Source organism: Peromyscus leucopus, chromosome 8b (assembly GCF_004664715.2).
Source record: "Peromyscus leucopus breed LL Stock chromosome 8b, UCI_PerLeu_2.1, whole genome shotgun sequence".
In the NCBI taxonomy this organism is placed as follows: Eukaryota; Metazoa; Chordata; class Mammalia; order Rodentia; family Cricetidae; genus Peromyscus; species Peromyscus leucopus.
The window spans coordinates 63,844,892-63,863,219 of record NC_051086.1 but is presented as its reverse complement, the minus strand read 5'-3'; the positions used below and the strand labels follow the sequence as shown (position 1 = coordinate 63,863,219).

The window sequence follows — 18,328 nt, the reverse complement described above, 5'->3', positions numbered from 1 at the left end:
TAGCTTAAAAAAAAAATCTTTAATGGAATCTGTGCTCAAATAATATGTTACAACAAAAATATACAGAATGTACACAATACAAAAATATTTAGAAACCAACATTGCAGCTAGTGTTCTGTTTTTCACTCACTCAGTCCTCGGAGGGGCAGCTCACCGTCGGGCACTGTTTTTAAGGCAGAGGAGAGTCAACGCTTTGCAGCCAGCCCTGGGAAGCACACAGCACTGGGTAATCCTCATTATCTGCAGACTGAATTGGACACTAGAGGAAGATCTGGGTTCAGTGAGCAATGCCTCCGCTAATGCTCTAGGCAAGAATGGCTCACATGGAAATTGAGAGTCAAAAGAGCCCCATTAGGGAGCTTTTCCTAATTAAAAAACGAGTGATGAATGGTGTCATTAAAGCGAAATCACTCTTTTTTGAAGGCCTGGTTTCCCTTCCCTGGTTTCCATGACTCCTCTCCCCTTTAAAAGCAAGCGGGTTAACATAGCTGCTGTTTGGGGATTCCCCAGGCCAACCTACAGCCACCAGCATGAAGAGTGGTACTGCCCCCCCCCGAATCCCAGCCCTGACTGGCGGCCACACTGGAGAGGAAGGGGTGAGGGACTCAGGAGAGTGGAGACCAGGTGGGAACTGTTGCTGGAACGGGAGGGGACCCAGGAGCAGCGCCCACCCTCCTGCTCTTGCTCCTGTGTGCTCGGCCCCTCACTTTCCAGGCCGTGGTTCCTCATGCTGGACCCTCAGGGGCTGTGAGTCCCAACGCCAATATAAAGATCACTGGCCTTCCAGCCTCCGCTTGGGGATCCCAGCAGCTGCTAGTGCCAGCCTGAGTAGATTGTCTAGGAGGGGCACAGGCACTGGGTGCCTTGCCAAACTCCTGCTCTGGCAGCAGAGGCTGCCGGGAATGGGCAGCACAAGACCATTCCCTCAACCTCACTTCCAACCCCCTTCCAGATCTAACCATCTCAGTCTACAGCTGCTCTCACCCTGGACGCTCACCCAAGCTCCCAGAAGCTCTTCTCTGGGGCAAAGTTTTTCACCAAAATATCTTTTGCTACAGATTCCTCGGAGAGATGGCCATAGCATCACTGTCCTGGGCTTTCTTTCATCCCAAAGACTCTCTCCTACAGGAGGCGGAACAGACATGAAGGCTACCCCGAGGGCATTCCCTCCCAAAGGCCCTGGTGGGGCTCTGGTCTTCCTTCTAACACAGACAATTTTTCTGCTGGTCGATGATGCTCAGGAGGTGTTTGGGAGGGCCACATGGGAAAGAGGGGAGTTGGTTATGCTAAAAGCAAGGCCACTGAGCAAGCACGCTGCAGCACACTGATGACATCCATCCTTCCAGCGATCCCTTACAGACACCCTCATGTGTACATTGTCCCCACTTCCTCCCTCTGCAGGTTCTGACATGCCTGACAGTACACACGCACTCTCGTACACGTACGTGTACACACACACACACACACACACACACACACACACACACACCCCAAAACCCTGTCTCCACACCCAAAAGAGAGGCACAAAGTAGGGTCTGGGCAGTAGAGAGGAAAGAAAAGACCCCAAAGTCCAGGTAGGGCATGGATGTAGGGGTGATGGTATGAGATGCCAGCATTCACAACTCCAGGCAGGAAGAGGGAAGATTGGTCCCGGACCTTTCCCAAGGGGAACGTGGGATGAAGTTCTTTGTCTCAGGCATGGGGCCCTCTCACAGATCCCCCAGGGCAAGAATATAGCATCTTCCTGTTCTGCCCAGTCCTAGGGGCCATGCTACTGTACCCATTGATAGGATCTGAGCCTGGGGTGCTCTGGGCTCCCCCAGATCAAAGCCAACATGTCTACCGCCAGAGCACCAGACCGTGAACTGCAGAGAGAACATGATCTAGCCTACAGTCACCTCTGGGCTGGGGGAGCCCTGCCTGGCTGTGGCTGCCCTCAGAACTTCTCCGCGTGCCAGCGTCTCTCCAGGTGGAAGACCAGGAAGAAGGCTATGTGCTCACTCTGTGGCAGTGAGAGGGGAGCACATGGGACAGCTACTCTCACCCTCCCCAGACCTTCCCCCTGACCCCGCATCATCGGATCAGCCTCGGAAAATGACAGCAGCTGCATCCGTCCCCTCCCCCACCCCTGTAAACTGAACACATATATCCCGGTCCAGAGTCTCCTGCTCCGCCCCTGGTCTTGCTGAATTGGCGATGAGAAACAGGTGCTTCCTCAGGATGCTTCTGCTTCTTCCCCTCCCCGCCTTGGTCCTCCAGTCCCTTAAGGGGGCGGTGGCAGCTTCAGGTCCAGTAGAGTGTAGGCAAAGATGTTCCAGAAGACAGCGAAGAGCACGAAGATGGTGTACATGGTCACAAAAATCCACCACAGTGACTGGTCCTGCAGTCTCTGCTCATAGTTCCTTAGAACCACCACACCCAGGGTGATGCCCACGGCCACGCCACCCAAGTGCGCCACAAAGCTTGGGTGGGGGCACGGGGGATAAGCCGATGGATGAAAGCGGAGCCACACAGCCCTACCGAACTCCATACTCACTGCAAAGGGAGGAGACAGAGAAGACATCACGGCAGAGTCCCGGGCAGGGGGCTGGGGAGAGGCCGGGCACACCGGCCACCCAGTCACCCACCCATTCACTCATTCACCGCCAGGAGACCAAATGCAGTAATCACGGAGACAAAACTATCTCAAGAGCCCACAGGGTTTGGTGATAAATCAACCATCAATTGCGTTCACAAGACAATTTCATTAAGAGCTACAGACACGAGGCAAAAAGACAATATAAAATCCATGCTGGGCGCAAGGCAGGGCATTCTTTGGGGAGTCAGACGGCCTCTCAAAAGGAAATGTTTTTTTTTTTTTGGTTTTTTGGTTTTTCATGACAGGGTTTCTCTGTATATCGTTGAGCCTTTCTTGGAACTCACTCTGTACACCAGACTGGCCTCGAACTCACAGAGATCCACCTGCCTCTGCCTCCCAGTGCTGGGATTAAAGGCGTGCGCCACCACCACCCAGCTTAAGAGGAAATGTTTGAACTGTCATCTGAATGTTGAGAGGGGTTTTGATAGAAGACCCTAAGGAAGGCACAGCTCTGTCCAAAGGCCCGGGATACTCTGTGGCCATGCTACATGCTGGGGCCATTTCTTCATCTGTCCATTGCCATGTGGGTGTTGGGAATTGAACCGGGTACTCTGGAGGAGTAGCCAGTGCTCTTAACCACTGAGCCCTCTCTCCAGCCACTCCCCTTTTTTAAATTTTAATTTTTCATTACAGGCGTGTGTGTGTGTGTGTGTGTGTGTGTGTGTGTGTGTGTGTGTGTGTGATGAATGTGAAGGTGTTGCTGAGTCCAGAAGAGTGCATTGGATGTCTTGGAGTTGGAGCTGGAGTTACAGGTCATTGTGAGCTGCCAGATGTGGGTCCTGGGAACTGAACTTGGGTACTCTGGAAGAGCAGCAAGCACTCCTAACCACTGAGCCATCTCTTCAGTCCCTGAGAGAGTAAGTATTCTTTTTTTTTTTTAAGATTTATTTATTTATTATGCATATAGTATTTTGCCAGCATGTATGACTACATGCTATGAGAAGGCACCAGATCTCATTATAGATGATTGTGAGCTGCCATGTGGGTGCTGGGAATTGAACTCAGAGCCTCTGGAAGAGCAGCCTGTGAGCCATCTTTCCAGCCCCGAGAGTAAGTATTCTTAGCCTTATTTTCCAGACCCAGAGGGAAACCAAGGCAAATCTGACAGATGCAAAGACAGCTCGGATTTCATCAGTGTGCCTCTCCACCTTTATTTAACCACTCGCCCCAGGAACCTCCTTCCCTTTAGGGACCAGATGTCTTCAGAGGGCCCTGCAACTCCACGGACAGCCAGCAGAGGGCACAAAAGGAGCAGTGGGGCCGTGCTCTGGCACTATGCCAACCTGGTGGAGCTTTCCTGCAGCTGCTGCTGCTGCTTAGATGGTCCTGGGGTGAATAAAGGAAAAGTGTGTACAAGATGATGGTTCCTCTCCCACCTCTCCATCAGTGTTTTAGCTTTTATGATTTTTTTTGAGCTGAGGGCCTCTACCACTGAGCTAAATCCCCAACCCTTTTTATGATTTTGTTAAAGCTTTATTTATGTATTTTATGTATATCGGTACTTTGCATATACATCTGCACACAAAAAGAGGGCATCAGACAGTCATGAGCTGCCATGTGGGTGCTGGGAATTGAACTCAGGACCCCTGGGAAAACTCTTAACCACTGAGCCATCTCTCCAGCCCCAGCTTTTATGTTTACAGTGGTTTTTATTAAAAAAAATAAAATAAAAATAAATAAAATAAAATAAAAAACACCACCAAGAAGGCTCTTGGTGATTAAGGGACAGACATGACTTTCCAAAAGTCTAAAGTAAGAGGTAAGGATCGTGGAGGTGAAATTGAGGAGCGCCTTCACAGGCCTGACTCCAGCAGGGTTTGCTCTGGCTGTGTCTTCCTCCTACCATACAGCAGGTGGCTAGCCCAGGCTGAGAAACCCTTGGTGATCCCTACCCAGCTTGGTTAAACTGTGGAGCATTAGTATTGACACATTTCAATATTCATTGAAGGACGCGGGGCAGTGGTGGCCCACGCCTTTAATCCCAGCACTCGGGAGGCAGAGGCAGGTGGATCTCTGTGAGTGTGAAGCCCACCTGGGGTACAGAGTGAGATCCAGGAAAGGCACAAAGCTACACAGAGAAACCCTGTCTCGGAAAAAAGAAAGAAAGAAAAGAATTACAATGAGGTCTGGAGAGATGGCTCAGCGGTTAAGAGCACTGACTGCTCTTCCAGAGGACCTGGGTTCAATTCCCAGCAACCACATGGCAACTCACAACTGTCTGTTACAGACAGTTCCAGGGGATCTGACATCCTCACACCAATGCACATAAAATAAAATTAAATAAATGATTTAAAAAAATATTCATTAAAGGTATATTTCCTTTGAGCTGGGTGATCTTAGAACTCCCAAAAGCTCAAGTTTACACTTGTGAATTAACCCTAATCATATGCTCCGCATACACGTTTTGGAAAGTAAAGGAGAATGTGTTCTCTCCCTCCTCTCACTCTTTACATTTCAGGATGAGTCCTGAGGTTTCGGGTCTCATTCCCCTTTCACTGTGTGTGTGTGTGTGTGTGTGTGTGTGTGTGTGTGTGTACCTATGCATGCACATATGAAGGACAGAAGACATTATATGTCCTCCTCTATTGTTCTCCACCTTACTGTTAAACACTTGTGTATGAGTGTTTTGTCTACATGCATATATGTATACTGTATGCATGCCTGGTACCTGTGGATGCCACAGGAGGGTTCATAGCCCCTGGAAATAGAGTTACAGCTGTGAGCTGTTGTGTGGGTGCTGGGAACTAAACCCAGGTCTTCTGCAAGAGTAGTAAGTGCTCTTAATTCTTGAGCCGGCTCTCCAGCCCCTCTACCCTTTTTGTTTTGTTTTGTTTTTTGTTTTTTGTTTTGTTTTGGTTTTTGGTTTTTTGTTTTTTCAAGACTGGGTTTTTCTGTGTAGCTTTGGAGCCTGTTCTGGAACTCACTCTGTAGACCATGCTGGCCTTGAACTCACAGAGATCCGCCTGCCTCTGCCTCCCGAGTGCTGGGATTAAAGGCATGCGCCACCACCGCCCGGGGATCTCTACCCTGTTTTTTAAAGATGGGGTCTCTAATTGAATCTGAAGCTTGCAGCTCATTGTTTAGGAGTAGCTGGCCAGCTGGTGAGCTCCTGGGAGCTTCCTCTATCCAGCCTCCAATGCCAGAATTACAGGCCTGTGTGCTGTGCTTGGCTTTTTTATGTGGATGGCAGGGTGAACTCAGATCTATCTGCTTTCATAGCAAGTGCTCTTAACCCCCAAGCCTTCTCTCCAACCCCTCGGTCCATTTTTCTATCATGATGCAGCTCGTTTCCTATCTGTCACATCCTTCAGGATCTCTCCTGTTGTAAGCCTGCAGTGGCCTTCCTATGGATGTAGGATGAGGTATGGTTCTGCCTGTGCCTTGAAGGCCACCATCATCTAGCTCTTATGATTTCATTGGCTTTATTTCCTGTCACAACTAGACACAGTCCAAAGTCCCAGTTTCCCTGCCAACAAATTTTGCCTACCAAGTCCTTTATTTCTATGGCACCTCTGCCAGACATACCACTCCCCACTTTTTGGGACAAAGTCTCACTTTATATAGTTGGCCTGGAATTGGCCATGTGGACCAGGCTGGTCTTGAACTCAGAGTTACTCTTGCCTCTGCTCACCAAATGCTGGAATTAAAGGTGTACGTCATCAAGCTTCAGACATGCCCTCTTATATTTGGTCAGTTGCTGAGTCCTGCTTGTCTTTTATGACCAGGCATCTCAGTCAGTAGAACTGACTTGTCCTGACTAGGGGCCCAGCACAAGCTGAGCATGGGAGTCACTACAGTTTGTGACTTTACCAAAAGTACAAGTTTTTTTTTTTGTGTGTGTGGGGGGGTAGGAGCAGCCTGAGACATTTTCTAGGTAGGTTGGCTTCAAAATTCAATTCTCTTGGGGCTAGAGAGACAGCTTAGCAGTTAAGACACCGGCTGCTCTTCACAGGACACGGGTCTGATTCCCAGCGCCCACATGGCGGCTCACAATTGTCTGTAACTTGTTCCAGGGGAATTTGATGCCCTCTTCTGGCCTCCCTGGGCACTGCATACATAGGGTACACAAAGATGCAGGTAAAACACCCATGCACCTGAAAATGAATAAACAAAGATGTAAAAAATCCAACCCTCTTGCCCCAGTTTCCCAGAGTGGTAGAATTCTAGATATGTGTCAGACCATTGGGCAAGACTGCAAGTTTTTAAAAAAAGAAATTTGTTTTTATGCTAGGTGTACAGGTGTTTTGCCTACGTGTATGTTTGTGCACCAGGCATGTGAGATGTCCACAGGGATAAAAAGAGGACTTTGGATTCCCTGGATCTTGAGTTACAACCAGTTACGAACTGCTGGGTTGGTGCTGGGAACCAAACCCAGGTACTCACTCTGCAATGGCAGTAACGGCTCTTAACCTCTGAGCCATCTCCTCAGGCTGAAAAACCTGCAAGCTGAAATGTGCACGCACACACAAGTGCACATACAATATACACATATTCTAAAAAGTCAAGTTCACAACTCAAGAAGTTATGCAGCTATTTCTCTTGACCCCACTGGTCCCTGGGTACTTTTCTGTTTGCATACTTTTTAAAAAGTTGAAGAAGTGGGGCTGGAGAAATGAGATGGCTCAGTGGTTAAGAGTACTTATTGTGCCGGGCGGTGGTGGCACGCTCCTTTAATCCCAGCACTCGGGAGGCTGAGTCAGGCGAATCTCTGTGAGTTCGAGGCCAGCCTGGTCTGTAGAGTAAGTTCCAGGACAGCCAGGGCTACACAGAGAAACCCTGTCTCAAAAAACAACAAAACAAACAAACAAACAAAAAGTACTCATTGCTATTGCAGAAGATGTAGGTTTAATTCCCAGCACCCACATGGTCTATAACTGAGTTCTAGGGATCTGATGCCTTCTTCTGACCTCCTTAAGCACCAGGCATGCATGTGGTACACAGAAATACATGCAGACAAAACACCCATATACATAAAATAAGTGTAAATAATTTTTTAAAGTTTAGGAAGAAAGGAGCTGGGCATGGTGAAACACGCCTTTATTTATTTATTTCTTTTTTGAAGATTTGTTTATTTACTCTGTATACAGTGTTCTGCCTGGATGTAAACCTGCATGACAGAAGAGGGTAGCAGATCTCATTACAGATGGTAGTGAGCCACCATGTGGTTGCTGGGAACTGAACTCAGGACCTCTGGAAGAGCAGCCAGTGCTCTTAACCTGTGAGCCATTTTGCCATTTCTCCAGCCCCCCAGAGAACACCTTTAATCCCAGCATTTGGTGTGCAGAGTGAGTTCCCAGACAACCAGGGCTACTTAGGGAAACTCTATCTAGAAAAGCAAAAAAAAAAAAAAAAAGGGGGGGGGTCTGGGTGATGTGGTTCAGTTGGTAGCGTGCTTACCTAGCATGCCCAAAGCCCAGCTCCACATACAAACCAGTGTTGTGACACAAGAAAAAAGTTCAAGGTCATCCTTGACTCTTTAGTGAGTTCAAGGCCCACATGGGATACACAAGATCCTGTTTCAAAAAACAAATCAACAAAGATCAGGAGGGCTCAAGCAGGGTGAAGAGAAAGGCTTCCTCGGGTGTCCTCGCTTTGGACACATTACTGACACGCCTCACCTTCTCTTTTTTACCACAGGTTCTTGGAAGGCAAGGGCAGAGCCATCTCTGTATTCTAGTCCCGCACCACCACCCCCAACCCCGCTCCGTGAATGTCCATCAGTACTTACTACAGATCAAGGCCACAGCCATCCGAAGCAGCTTAAACTGGCACTTCATGCCTGACCAGTTCTAAAGGAAAGGGAGAGAGTTCCGTCAGTTTGGGACGAGGCCTCTCCTCTGCAAGTACACAAGAAGCCACTCCAAGAAGTACTGAGTGAGGGCTGGGGCTTAGCTGTAGAACCTTCCAGCATGGCTTTGGGACTTCGGACAATGGTAAGTTTATCCCTGTTATAAAAGGTCTTGAGCCACACAGGGCAGAGCATGTAGGTTGAGGGAGAGTGCATCTCTGTCTCCCACCTCGGATAGTGAACTCCTTGAGGGTGTGATGAACGAGGATCCTACACCATCAAACTCTGGGGTCAAGTGCACGGTTGTCGGTATCAACTGAGCCCTTCCATTCAGGCTCTCTCTTCAGCTCTCTCTCTCTCTCTCTCTCTCTCTCTCTCTCTCTCTCTCTCTCTCTCTCTCTCACCAGAGAACAATCACTGTTCTTGTTCAAGACAAGTTTCTCTCTCTTATACGAACAAATGTAATGAATGACCTGTTGTGTACCCATGAGTTTCCTGTCACGGAGGAGGTTCCTAATGGGGCTTCTGCACCTGAGGAGCGAGCATCAGAAGGGGAGGGAACCAGATGGCCTTCAAACAAGTCTCTCTCTCCCCCCAGAGAGTCTCCAAAAACTCTGAGCCTCCAGAGTTTTCGAATAAACAGAATACAATTATTCATCTTACAAAAGGATTTCTCACTTTACAAGAGACTCCTCCGCGGGGTCCCTTTGAGGGGCACACTGCAGGGCATTCAAAGCATAATTCCGCTTACACAGATGCATGCACACACACATAGATGAGCCTGAGCTCTTCCTGGAGCACACTGGCCCTGGCTAAGGATGCAACTGGGCACAGCCAGGGACTTCTGTACCCTCCCATCTACTCCATCTGTCCTGTCTGGCTGTCCAGGCCCTGCTCCCTGCTCCCCTGCTCCTTTGAGGCTGTAGTAACATGGATAAACTTCCCAGGGGCCCCAAACAGTGGTGAGAGTGGAGGAAACAGGACTCGGGGAAGCTGCAGAGAAAACATCATTTTTTCTTAAAGACAAAGGATGTGCTCGAAGTATTCTAATGTATTAACATTGTGAACAAGCTTTAACTTGTAGGAGTTTCATTTTCTTAAGATAAAGAAAAGGGCTCCTAACCACACACACACACACACACACACACACACACACACACACACACACACACAAAGGGTGTGTGTGTGTGATGGAACACTCCTTTAATCCCAGCATTTGGGAGGCAGAAGCAGCCAGAGCTCTGTGAGTTCGAGGCCAGCCTGGTCTACAGAGTTCTAGGTCCTCCAGTTCTACACAAAGAAACCCTGTCTCGAAAAACCAAAAGGAAGAGAAAAGCGCTCCTCTGCTCCATTCACTCAGACACTGTTCTGTGTTTTCTACAGTTGACAACTGTGTGTACATCCGCACTGTGGTGATGTCATGTAAACTTGGAAAAACCAAATGTACAATTATAGATTTTTTAAAAACTTACTTGTCAGCTGGCTAGATGGATTGCCGCCAAGTATGAGCTGCAGGACCTACATAGTGGAAGGGGAACTGACTCCTGCATTTGTCCTCTGACCTCTCCACATGCACCAGGGCACACGTGCTGGCCAGCACCAGACACACATCAGTGGATAAAACAAAAAGTTAAATAAGGAGTATTTTAAAATGTACTGTTTACACAATACCCCGTTGGTAACTCCTTTTGCTAATTGCTTTGTAAATCACAAGTGCTTTGTATTCAATAAACTTAAATTCTTTCCAGTTAGAAGAGGAGGAGGATCAGCTAGTACTTGGAAGGCTGGCGGATGGCAACTTCCAGGCCAGCCTGGGAAACACGTCGGGATCCTGTTCACAACAAGCCCTTCTTCATTCGTGAGGTGGGCCGCACGGCCCCTCTTGAACCAGCATGTCTAACATCTGCTTGATGGATGTTCTACTTAGAAGCAGATGGCAGAGTAGCACTGGACTACGAATGTCTGTCACAGCACCTTAACGAAGAACAGGGGTCAGTGAGTCTCGTGGAGCCAGCATTCCCTGGAGCCAGCATTCCCTGAAGTGAGCCTCCTGCCTGCCGCAGCGGGAAGGCGGTGGGTCACATGGCCTTACGAAGAAAAAAAGAGTTTGGTAGATAGCGTGGTGCTGGCCGCTGCCCAGGAGTGTGAGTGCTCTTGATGCCACTGGCCTGCACATGGAATGGTTTATTATATTATTATTACGATGGGGTGGCAAGGAGGCAGGATGGCCGGAGAGCTTCCTTAGCGAGTATGAGACCCTGGGTTCTACTCCCAGGAGAAAGAAAAAAGAGGGAAGCAGGGAAGAAAAAAGAAAAAGGAAGAAAGAAAAAGTTATAAAGAAGTAGGTTTTGGCCAGGCAGTGGTGGCGGCACACGCCTTTAATCTCAGCACTCAGGAGGCAGAGGCAGGCGGATCTCTGTGAGTTCGAGGCCAGCCTGGGCTACAGTGTGCGTTCCAGGACAGCCAGGGATGCACAGAGTAACCCTGTCTCAAAACAAACAAATAAGCAAATAAATAAATCTAGAGTCCAAATGACCAGGGACAGAGTGGAAGGTCTGCTTTACCGAAGCACTATTGAGGTCAGAATCACGGGTTTGTTCCCTTTGTGTGCGTGTGCGTGTGTGTGCGTGTGCGTGCGCGTGCGTGCGTGCGTGTGTGTGTGTGTGTGTGTGTGTGTGTGTGTGCTCGCGCGTATGCATGTGCATGTGCGTGTGTTTGTTTTGTTTTTGTTTTTTTTGTTTTTGACACAGGGTCCAGGTATCCCATGCTGGTCTCAAATTCACTCTGTAGCCACAAGATGCCCTCAACTCCATGTCTTCCTGACATTACAGGGGTGGCTTCCAGCCTATTAGCTTCATGAGTACGCAAACCTGCCTGGCCCCAGCTGTGAGCAAGCGCTGAAGACTGCCAGGTTGATCCAGTCTAACCCTGCGCATGCACTTTAGGGAAGAAGGTGAGGATGGATCCAGGATGGCCACTTCAAGATCCCTGGGAGGTTAACAAGCAGATGGTTCTCCCAGTCCACAGCTCTGTCAACCACCCTCTAAGAGACAGTGAGACTCTTCGTCTGCCTTTGCTATCAACCCAGCTGCTCCCGGAGCTGAGGGAATCCCAGTGAGTTGTAATCTCCCAGCAGCGAAGGGGTTAAACTAGAAAGTCTTCCCTGGCCATTTCATGACCCATTATTCCCTCCAATAACAGGAGTGCAGTGAAGCACCAGGAGAGAAAAGGAGTCTCACTCAGCAGGCACACCGCTGCTATAAATGTGGAAGAGCCTAGGGAACCAGACCTTTCCAAGGCCCTTTAATTTCCTTCTTTCCCACAGCCTCACAGAGTGAGCCCGTGGCTCAGCCACCGAGAACAAGAAGGTAACCAGTCGCCTTGATAACATGTTCACCCAACCAATTAAGAGCACTTTCCTAGCATGAGTGAGGCCTTGGGTTCAATGCTCAGTACAACACACACACACACACACACACACACCACACAACACAAAAGCAGGGCATACAAATCACTCCTGATGTCTCTGTCCTACAAGAGGCTATTCCTTTAATCACATAAACCTTATGGCAGAGGTTTTTCTTTGTTTTTAGCAGTTATCTTCTTGAGCTTAAACAATGAAATTCAATTTGCAAAGATTTGGCTCTCAAATATTTTATGAAATCATCTAAGACACGGCAAAGTGTAAGTAAATACCTTGCATATTTAAAAATGGAACTCTGGCTTATGGGCCCCAGCAGCAGGCAATTAATAAATTATTCAATCAGGTGGATCTTTCTATTTCCAGTGTTTAAAATAAGAAATCTTGATTGAAAGCCTCTTTGTGAGCCACATCTTTGGTTGAGATATTTTCTGACTTTAATTCTTTGGTGTAAACTAGAAATTACACACACACACACACACACACACACACACACACACACACACACACACTTTCAGGGTATATTAAATCTGTGGTGTGTGTGTGTGTGTATGTGTGTGTGTGTGTGTCTATGTGTCTGTGCATGTGAGTGAAGGCACATGTGTGCCAGGTATACACTTGGAGGTCAAGGACAACCTCCTGCTCCCACTTGGTTTAGTCAGGGTCTCTTACTGTTTGCTGCTTGGTTTTCCAGTCTGGCCGGCCCATGAGCTTCTGGAGAGTCTCCTGTCCCACCTCCCGTCTCACTGGAGGAACACTGAGATCACAGGCCTGTGCAACCACATCCCGCTCTACATGGTCCTGGGGATCTGAACTCAGGTCCTATGTGTTTGCCGCCAACCCTTTACCCACTGAGCCAGCTCCCCGGCCCCTTGCTTTGTTTTTGAGACATGGTCTTGCTATGTAGCCCAGGCTGGCCTTGAACTTCCAAAGGACCTGGTTGCTCTTCCAAAGTCCCAGCACCCACATGGCAGCTCACAACTGTCTGCAATTCTAGTTCCAGGGGAATCTGACGCCCTCACAAAGACAAGCATGCAAGCAAAACACCAACTCATATAAAAAAAGAAAAAGAATTTTTTTTTCTGATTTTTCTGTAGATAGGAAACATAATTCATACATTAAAAAATCACAGAGAAGGCAGCCAGGATGACTCAGCAGGTAAAGGCATCAGCAGCCAAACCTGAGTTCAATCCTAGGGAACCACAGGATGGAAGGGACTCTCCAAAGTTGTCCTTTGACGTCCACGCTTGCACTGTGGCACACGTGTCCCCCTCCCCCGCCACTCCAGCCCCACACAAAATAAAACACAAATGTAATAAGTTATATACACAAATGGGCATGCATATATACACACAGGTTCTCACTGCTGTGTGGTGGTTTGCCATGTGGAAAGCGTGTTCTGGTTTGTTCACGTCTTCGTAACAACCGCCTTATGAGAGCAATTGGAGTCCCCAAGGTTCATAGTGACAGACTCGGCCATCAGATGTCTCTCAAATCTAGATTTCCTGACTGTCAAATCCATAGTTTCTCTGCCTTTTACTTTGATGAGATGCTGTTTAATGAATAAACACTCCACTCTCATTTTGGAAGTAAATCAATAAACAATCTACATTAGGTTAGAGAATATAAAATTGCTAACATTTAAATACTCCCCAACCACAATAATGGTATTTTCTTTTCTTTCTTTCTTTCTTTCTTTCTTTCTTTCTTTCTTTCTTTCTTTCTTTCTTTCTTTCTTTCTTTCTTTTTTTTTTTTTTTGAAACAGAATCTCTCTATGTAGCTCTCGCTGTCGTGGAACTCGATCTGTAGACCACATTAGCCTCGAACTCACAGAAATCGAACTGCCTCTGCCTCCCAAGTGCTAGGATTAAAGGTGTGTACTATTTCAAATGGGTTGACCTGATACATCTCAGCACTGACCTAATATGGGCAAAGACAGACCCTTGATGAGGGGAAACTAACCTTTATCATGAGAATAAGCCTTCTTCGGTGTCCACAGGCACAACACAACTCTCTAGGGCGGCCCATTACAGCCAACTCCAAGGACTGGCAGCTCCCAGGAGGCAGGCAGGGAGCTGCTTCCTTCCGGGAAGGCCTAGGGTTTTAAATGGGACCGCTCATCTCCATGGCCATGGGCTGCTCTCCAGACAGAAGTGTGAACTGAACAAAGCTGTTTCACAGGTCCCTGGGCGCCTGTGGCCAGCCCTTCAGTGTTGAGTGGACTCTTCTCCCCATGGGAACTTCTGGGGTAGCACAGCTGCACCTCATGAGGTAGGGAGTGGGCAGCTCTTCATAAAACCCTGCCTTTTCCTTCTTTCCTGTGTTCTCATTCCACTGGGCCTGCTCATCCCCCCACCATCCCTGTCCCCATCCCTATCTTGCAGAAATGGGAGGGAGGAGGTCAGTACTTTCTCCTCCAACGGAGAGGAATTGGGGCAGGGGGAGGGTGGAGGAGGCAGAATTCAGAGGAATAGCTGTGTCTGAGGAAAGACGGCATTGACAGAGAATGACCCATTTAAAAGGGCCCTGTGAGGCAGCCCTGTGCACACACACAGACCCTCAGCGGCTGTCTGGGTAAACAGGAACACACCCGGAACCCTTACACTCAGACACCATTTCCCACACCCACCTGCAGTCTCTCTACTAGCACACACTGGAAGTTGCCAGGATTTAGCTCAGTAGCAAACGTAGTGCCTGGGCATCCCCCACTCACACCTCACCAAGGGGGCGGGAGTGAAGAGAAGAGGGTAGTTAGTGTTCAGAGCGGCCCGGCAGGGAGAATGGGATGACTGATCTAGAAAGCGGGATTCCAGTCAGGTAGGCAGGCAGGCGGGGCGGCCAGCACTCCAGGGGCTGAAGCAGGTGGAGTGCCACAAGTTTGAGGTCAGCCTGGACTACGCAGGGAGTTCCAGGCCAACCTGGGATAGCCTACCCCCAAAAGAGAGGGAGGGAGAGGGAGGGAAGGAAGGAAGGAAGAAGGGAGGGAGGGAGGGAGGGGTGAGAGAGAGAGAGAGAGAGAGAGAGAGAGAGAAGGAAGAGAAGACAGATTCCGCACTAGGAAGACTGAGGTAGGACTGAGTTCCAGGACATCCTAGGCTACATGGGAATGACCTGCTTAGCCGAAAAACAAAAACCCAGAAATAACCATGGGAGAATGTAGAGACTCCAAGAGACTTCTGGCCACCAAGCGTCACGGTTGCCATGTGGGAGGGAAAAGGTGACAAGCAGCAGGAGCAGGAGGGGCTCATCGAGAAGCTGTAACCTTTCTAGATCCTTCCACCAAATTTTATAGGCAACATGAGTATGTCAGGCACAGAGGAACAGATGTGGAACGTAGAGAGGCTCCTGGGCCAATGTGAGTGTGAGGCAGGACAGCCCCATTGGAGAGGCCTCTGTCTGCCCCTAAACTAGACAAGCTTCCTAACACGGGGGCTTCAACACACCCATTGGGAGGCCCTATTTAGTCGAGCCTACCTGGGTTCTTTTGTAAGGAATAAGGAACTAAGTTAATATTTGTTTTAAGTGTTGATTTAAATTTTTTTCTCAACTATTGCAAAGCACGTGACCTGGCTGGCCTGGGCCACCTTTTAGGAGTGGGCAGCAGGGATTCGGACCTAGGTTGCCTATCTCCTCGGGCCATGCTCATATCCTTACCACTGTATTGCAAAGAGGATGGGGGGAAAGAGAGCGGGACCCTGACAGTGTGAGGGGCTGGAGCAGGGGCAACACCCGGCTGACGGTCAGGAGGTGTGGAGTCGGGGCTTGACTTTGGGCAGATCACTTTCTCCCACAGGTCTCTTTTCTACTGGAGAAGTTGGATGACATTAAGGCTCTCTTACTTCGGGGTGCCTGTGTGTGTGTGTGTGTGTGTGTGTGTGTGTGTGTGTGTGTGTGGTGCGTGTGGAGTTGTCAAACCTGGAGCCCACTGATTTGGCTAGGATGGCTTGCAGTAGCAAACTGTGGGTGTCAGCCTCCCCAGCACTGGAGTTACAGGTGTGCATCATCACCATGCCCAGCTTTTTAGGTGGCTGCGAGGGATGCAAACTTGGGTCCTCATGCTTGTGTGAAAAGCACTTTATGGACTGGGTTATCTCCTCAGCCCCAAAGTCCTCTTACTTTGCACAGTCTATGACGAAGAATTCTAAAGACCACGTGTTCTAGTTGTGCTGGATAGTTCTATATCGACTCGACACAAGCTACAGCCATCTGAGAGGAGGGAACCTCAATTAAGAAAATGCCTCCCTAAGATTGGGTGTAGGGGCCTGGGGAAATGGCTCAGAGGTTAAGGGCACTGACTGCTCTTCCAGAGGTCCTGCGTTCAATTCCCAGCAACCACATGGTGGTTCACAACCATCTGTAAGGGGATGTGATGCCCTCTTCTGTCTGATACCCTCTTCCATCATGCAGGCATACAAGCAAATAGAGCACTCATATACATGAAATAAATAAATATTAAAAAAAAAAAAAGATTGGGTGTAGATTAGCCAGTGGTGGTGGCACACAGCTTTTAATCCCAACTATCAGAAAGCAGAAGCCAGTGGATCTCTGTGAGTTCAAAGCCAGCCTGGTCCACAGAGAGGGTTCCAGGACAGCCAAGGCTACACAGAGAAACTCATCTTGAACCACCCCTCCCCTGCAAAAAAAAAAAAAATGGATGTAGGTAAGACTGAGGGGCATTTTATTAATTAGTGATTGATGGGGGAGCGTCCAGCCCATTGTGGGTGGTGCCATCGCTGGGCTGGTAGTTCTGGGTTCTATAAGAAAGCAGGCTGAGCAAATCATAACGAGCAAGCCAGTAAGCAGCTCTCCTCCACGGCTTCCGCATCCTCTCCTGCCTCCAGGTGTCTGCCCTACTTGGGTTCCTGTGCTAACTTCCTTCACTGAGGAAGAGTGATGTGGAAGCATAAGCCAAACAAACTCTTTTTCTCCCCAAGTTGCTTTCGGTCATGGGGTAGGGAAAGGGGCACACTTGCAGGCCAAGCATGGCTGGAGAAAATATGAACTCAGCTGGGAAGGGTCCCCCTGAAATGGGTCTGCAGAGAAAGACGCAGGCCTGAACCACGCTCCGGCCAGGCTGAGGGAACTATGGGGGATTAATGGCCGAGCCCAGCGATGACAGGGGAGAGACAGGGCAGATCCACAGGGAACAGGGGCTGCTCACCATGACAATGTTGGCTAGGTGGGCAGAGACGAGCGCATACACCCCTCCGGAAGAGCCCACAACAGGTGCGGTCATGTCAGCCACAGACACAGCCAAGGAGCCTGGCAGAGAGAGTGGAAACCATCAAGAAGGTGGGAGCCACTGGGCAGCCCAGCCCTGGCCCTCGCTGTCCGCCACCAGAGCAGAGGCTACTCCACAGCAAGAGGCTCCATCCTTCCCTTTTGATGCCACGCTGCCTCGTGGCTTCTTCCGGACTGTCCAGAAGACCTGTGTATGGAGGAATGACCCCCGGGGTTCAGCTTTCTCATTTATGGGAACCAAGATTCAAAGGAAAAGTCTGACTGGCCCCAAGTGGGACCGATTCCAAGCCCAGGTCATCTGCCGTCAGCATCATCGGGTGGTGACAAGAAGCCGCGACAGGAGACAAGGTGTACACACATTTCTCCCTCCTACCATCAAGGCTCATTTCCACCCTGAAGGCCAAGCTTGGAGGCCAGTGCTAACACAACTCATCACAGACACAAGGGAAGGGTCCCATCCCAGCACTGGAGCCAGGATTTGAATCCTGCTCTGCCCTCCCCCACCCCGCCCCCAGGGCCTTACAGAAGATATCATAGAGCAGTTCCCCGGCCTGAAAACCGGCACTGATCAAAACCCCTGCTCTTGGCTTCAGTGGCGGCCACTTCCCACGTTAGTTCAGAGGTGGCCTCTGCCTCCTTCCACCTCTCCTTCCTCAGCTGAATCTATAAACTTGCTCAGCTTCACCTCCCACCTCCTGCCAGCCACGCTAAAGCACAAAAGGCCCACGGGATCTCCCAAGTGGGGCCTCTCTGGAGGGAGGATGTCCTTGAAAAGTCCAGAGAGTGATGACATCACACTCCAGTGGGGGGAGAGAGGGGCAGTTCTGTGGCTGTTGGTGTGTGGGGGATGACAAACTTTGGTCCTAGGAGGGAAGCTGGGCAGAGAGGAGATGGGAAATTTATTGTTCTGGTCGCATTTAAGTGTGATCAATGCTTTGGCTTCCAGGGAAGGACACAGGAAACTAAAAATAACCAGGAGGTAGAGCCCAGGGCACAGAGGGTGAGGAGCGGCTGGCCTGGGTGAGCAAGCAGAAACCTCGGTTGGAAAACGCCTGGGGGCTCAGGAGTCAATTAGCTGCTGGAGGGAGAAGGCTGGAGAGAGGAGGAAGAGGCTAAGAGCCCAAATCTGCAGGTCCTCCAAAGGTGGGGGCCCACAACTTAGGAGCGAGTTCCTGAACCAGGACCATCTGGATGGAGACAGAGAGAGAGGTCCCCTGGGAGCGCCACTGACCACCTGCC

General features: G+C 49.5%; 1 protein-coding gene across 1 annotated transcript in view; it reads right to left on the bottom strand.

The window, feature by feature from the left end:
- Positions 1 to 18,328, bottom strand: part of Rhbdl3 (rhomboid like 3) — a 51,669-nt gene continuing 33,341 nt past the window's right edge. The window contains exons 7-9 of the mRNA XM_028866962.2: positions 17,010 to 17,110; positions 8,367 to 8,427; positions 1 to 2,535 (exon numbers count right to left, since the gene is read on the bottom strand). Of these exons, the coding sequence (XP_028722795.1) occupies positions 2,264 to 2,535; positions 8,367 to 8,427; positions 17,010 to 17,110 (434 nt within the window). The 3' untranslated portion in view covers positions 1 to 2,263. The remainder of the gene's footprint in view (positions 2,536 to 8,366; positions 8,428 to 17,009; positions 17,111 to 18,328) is intronic.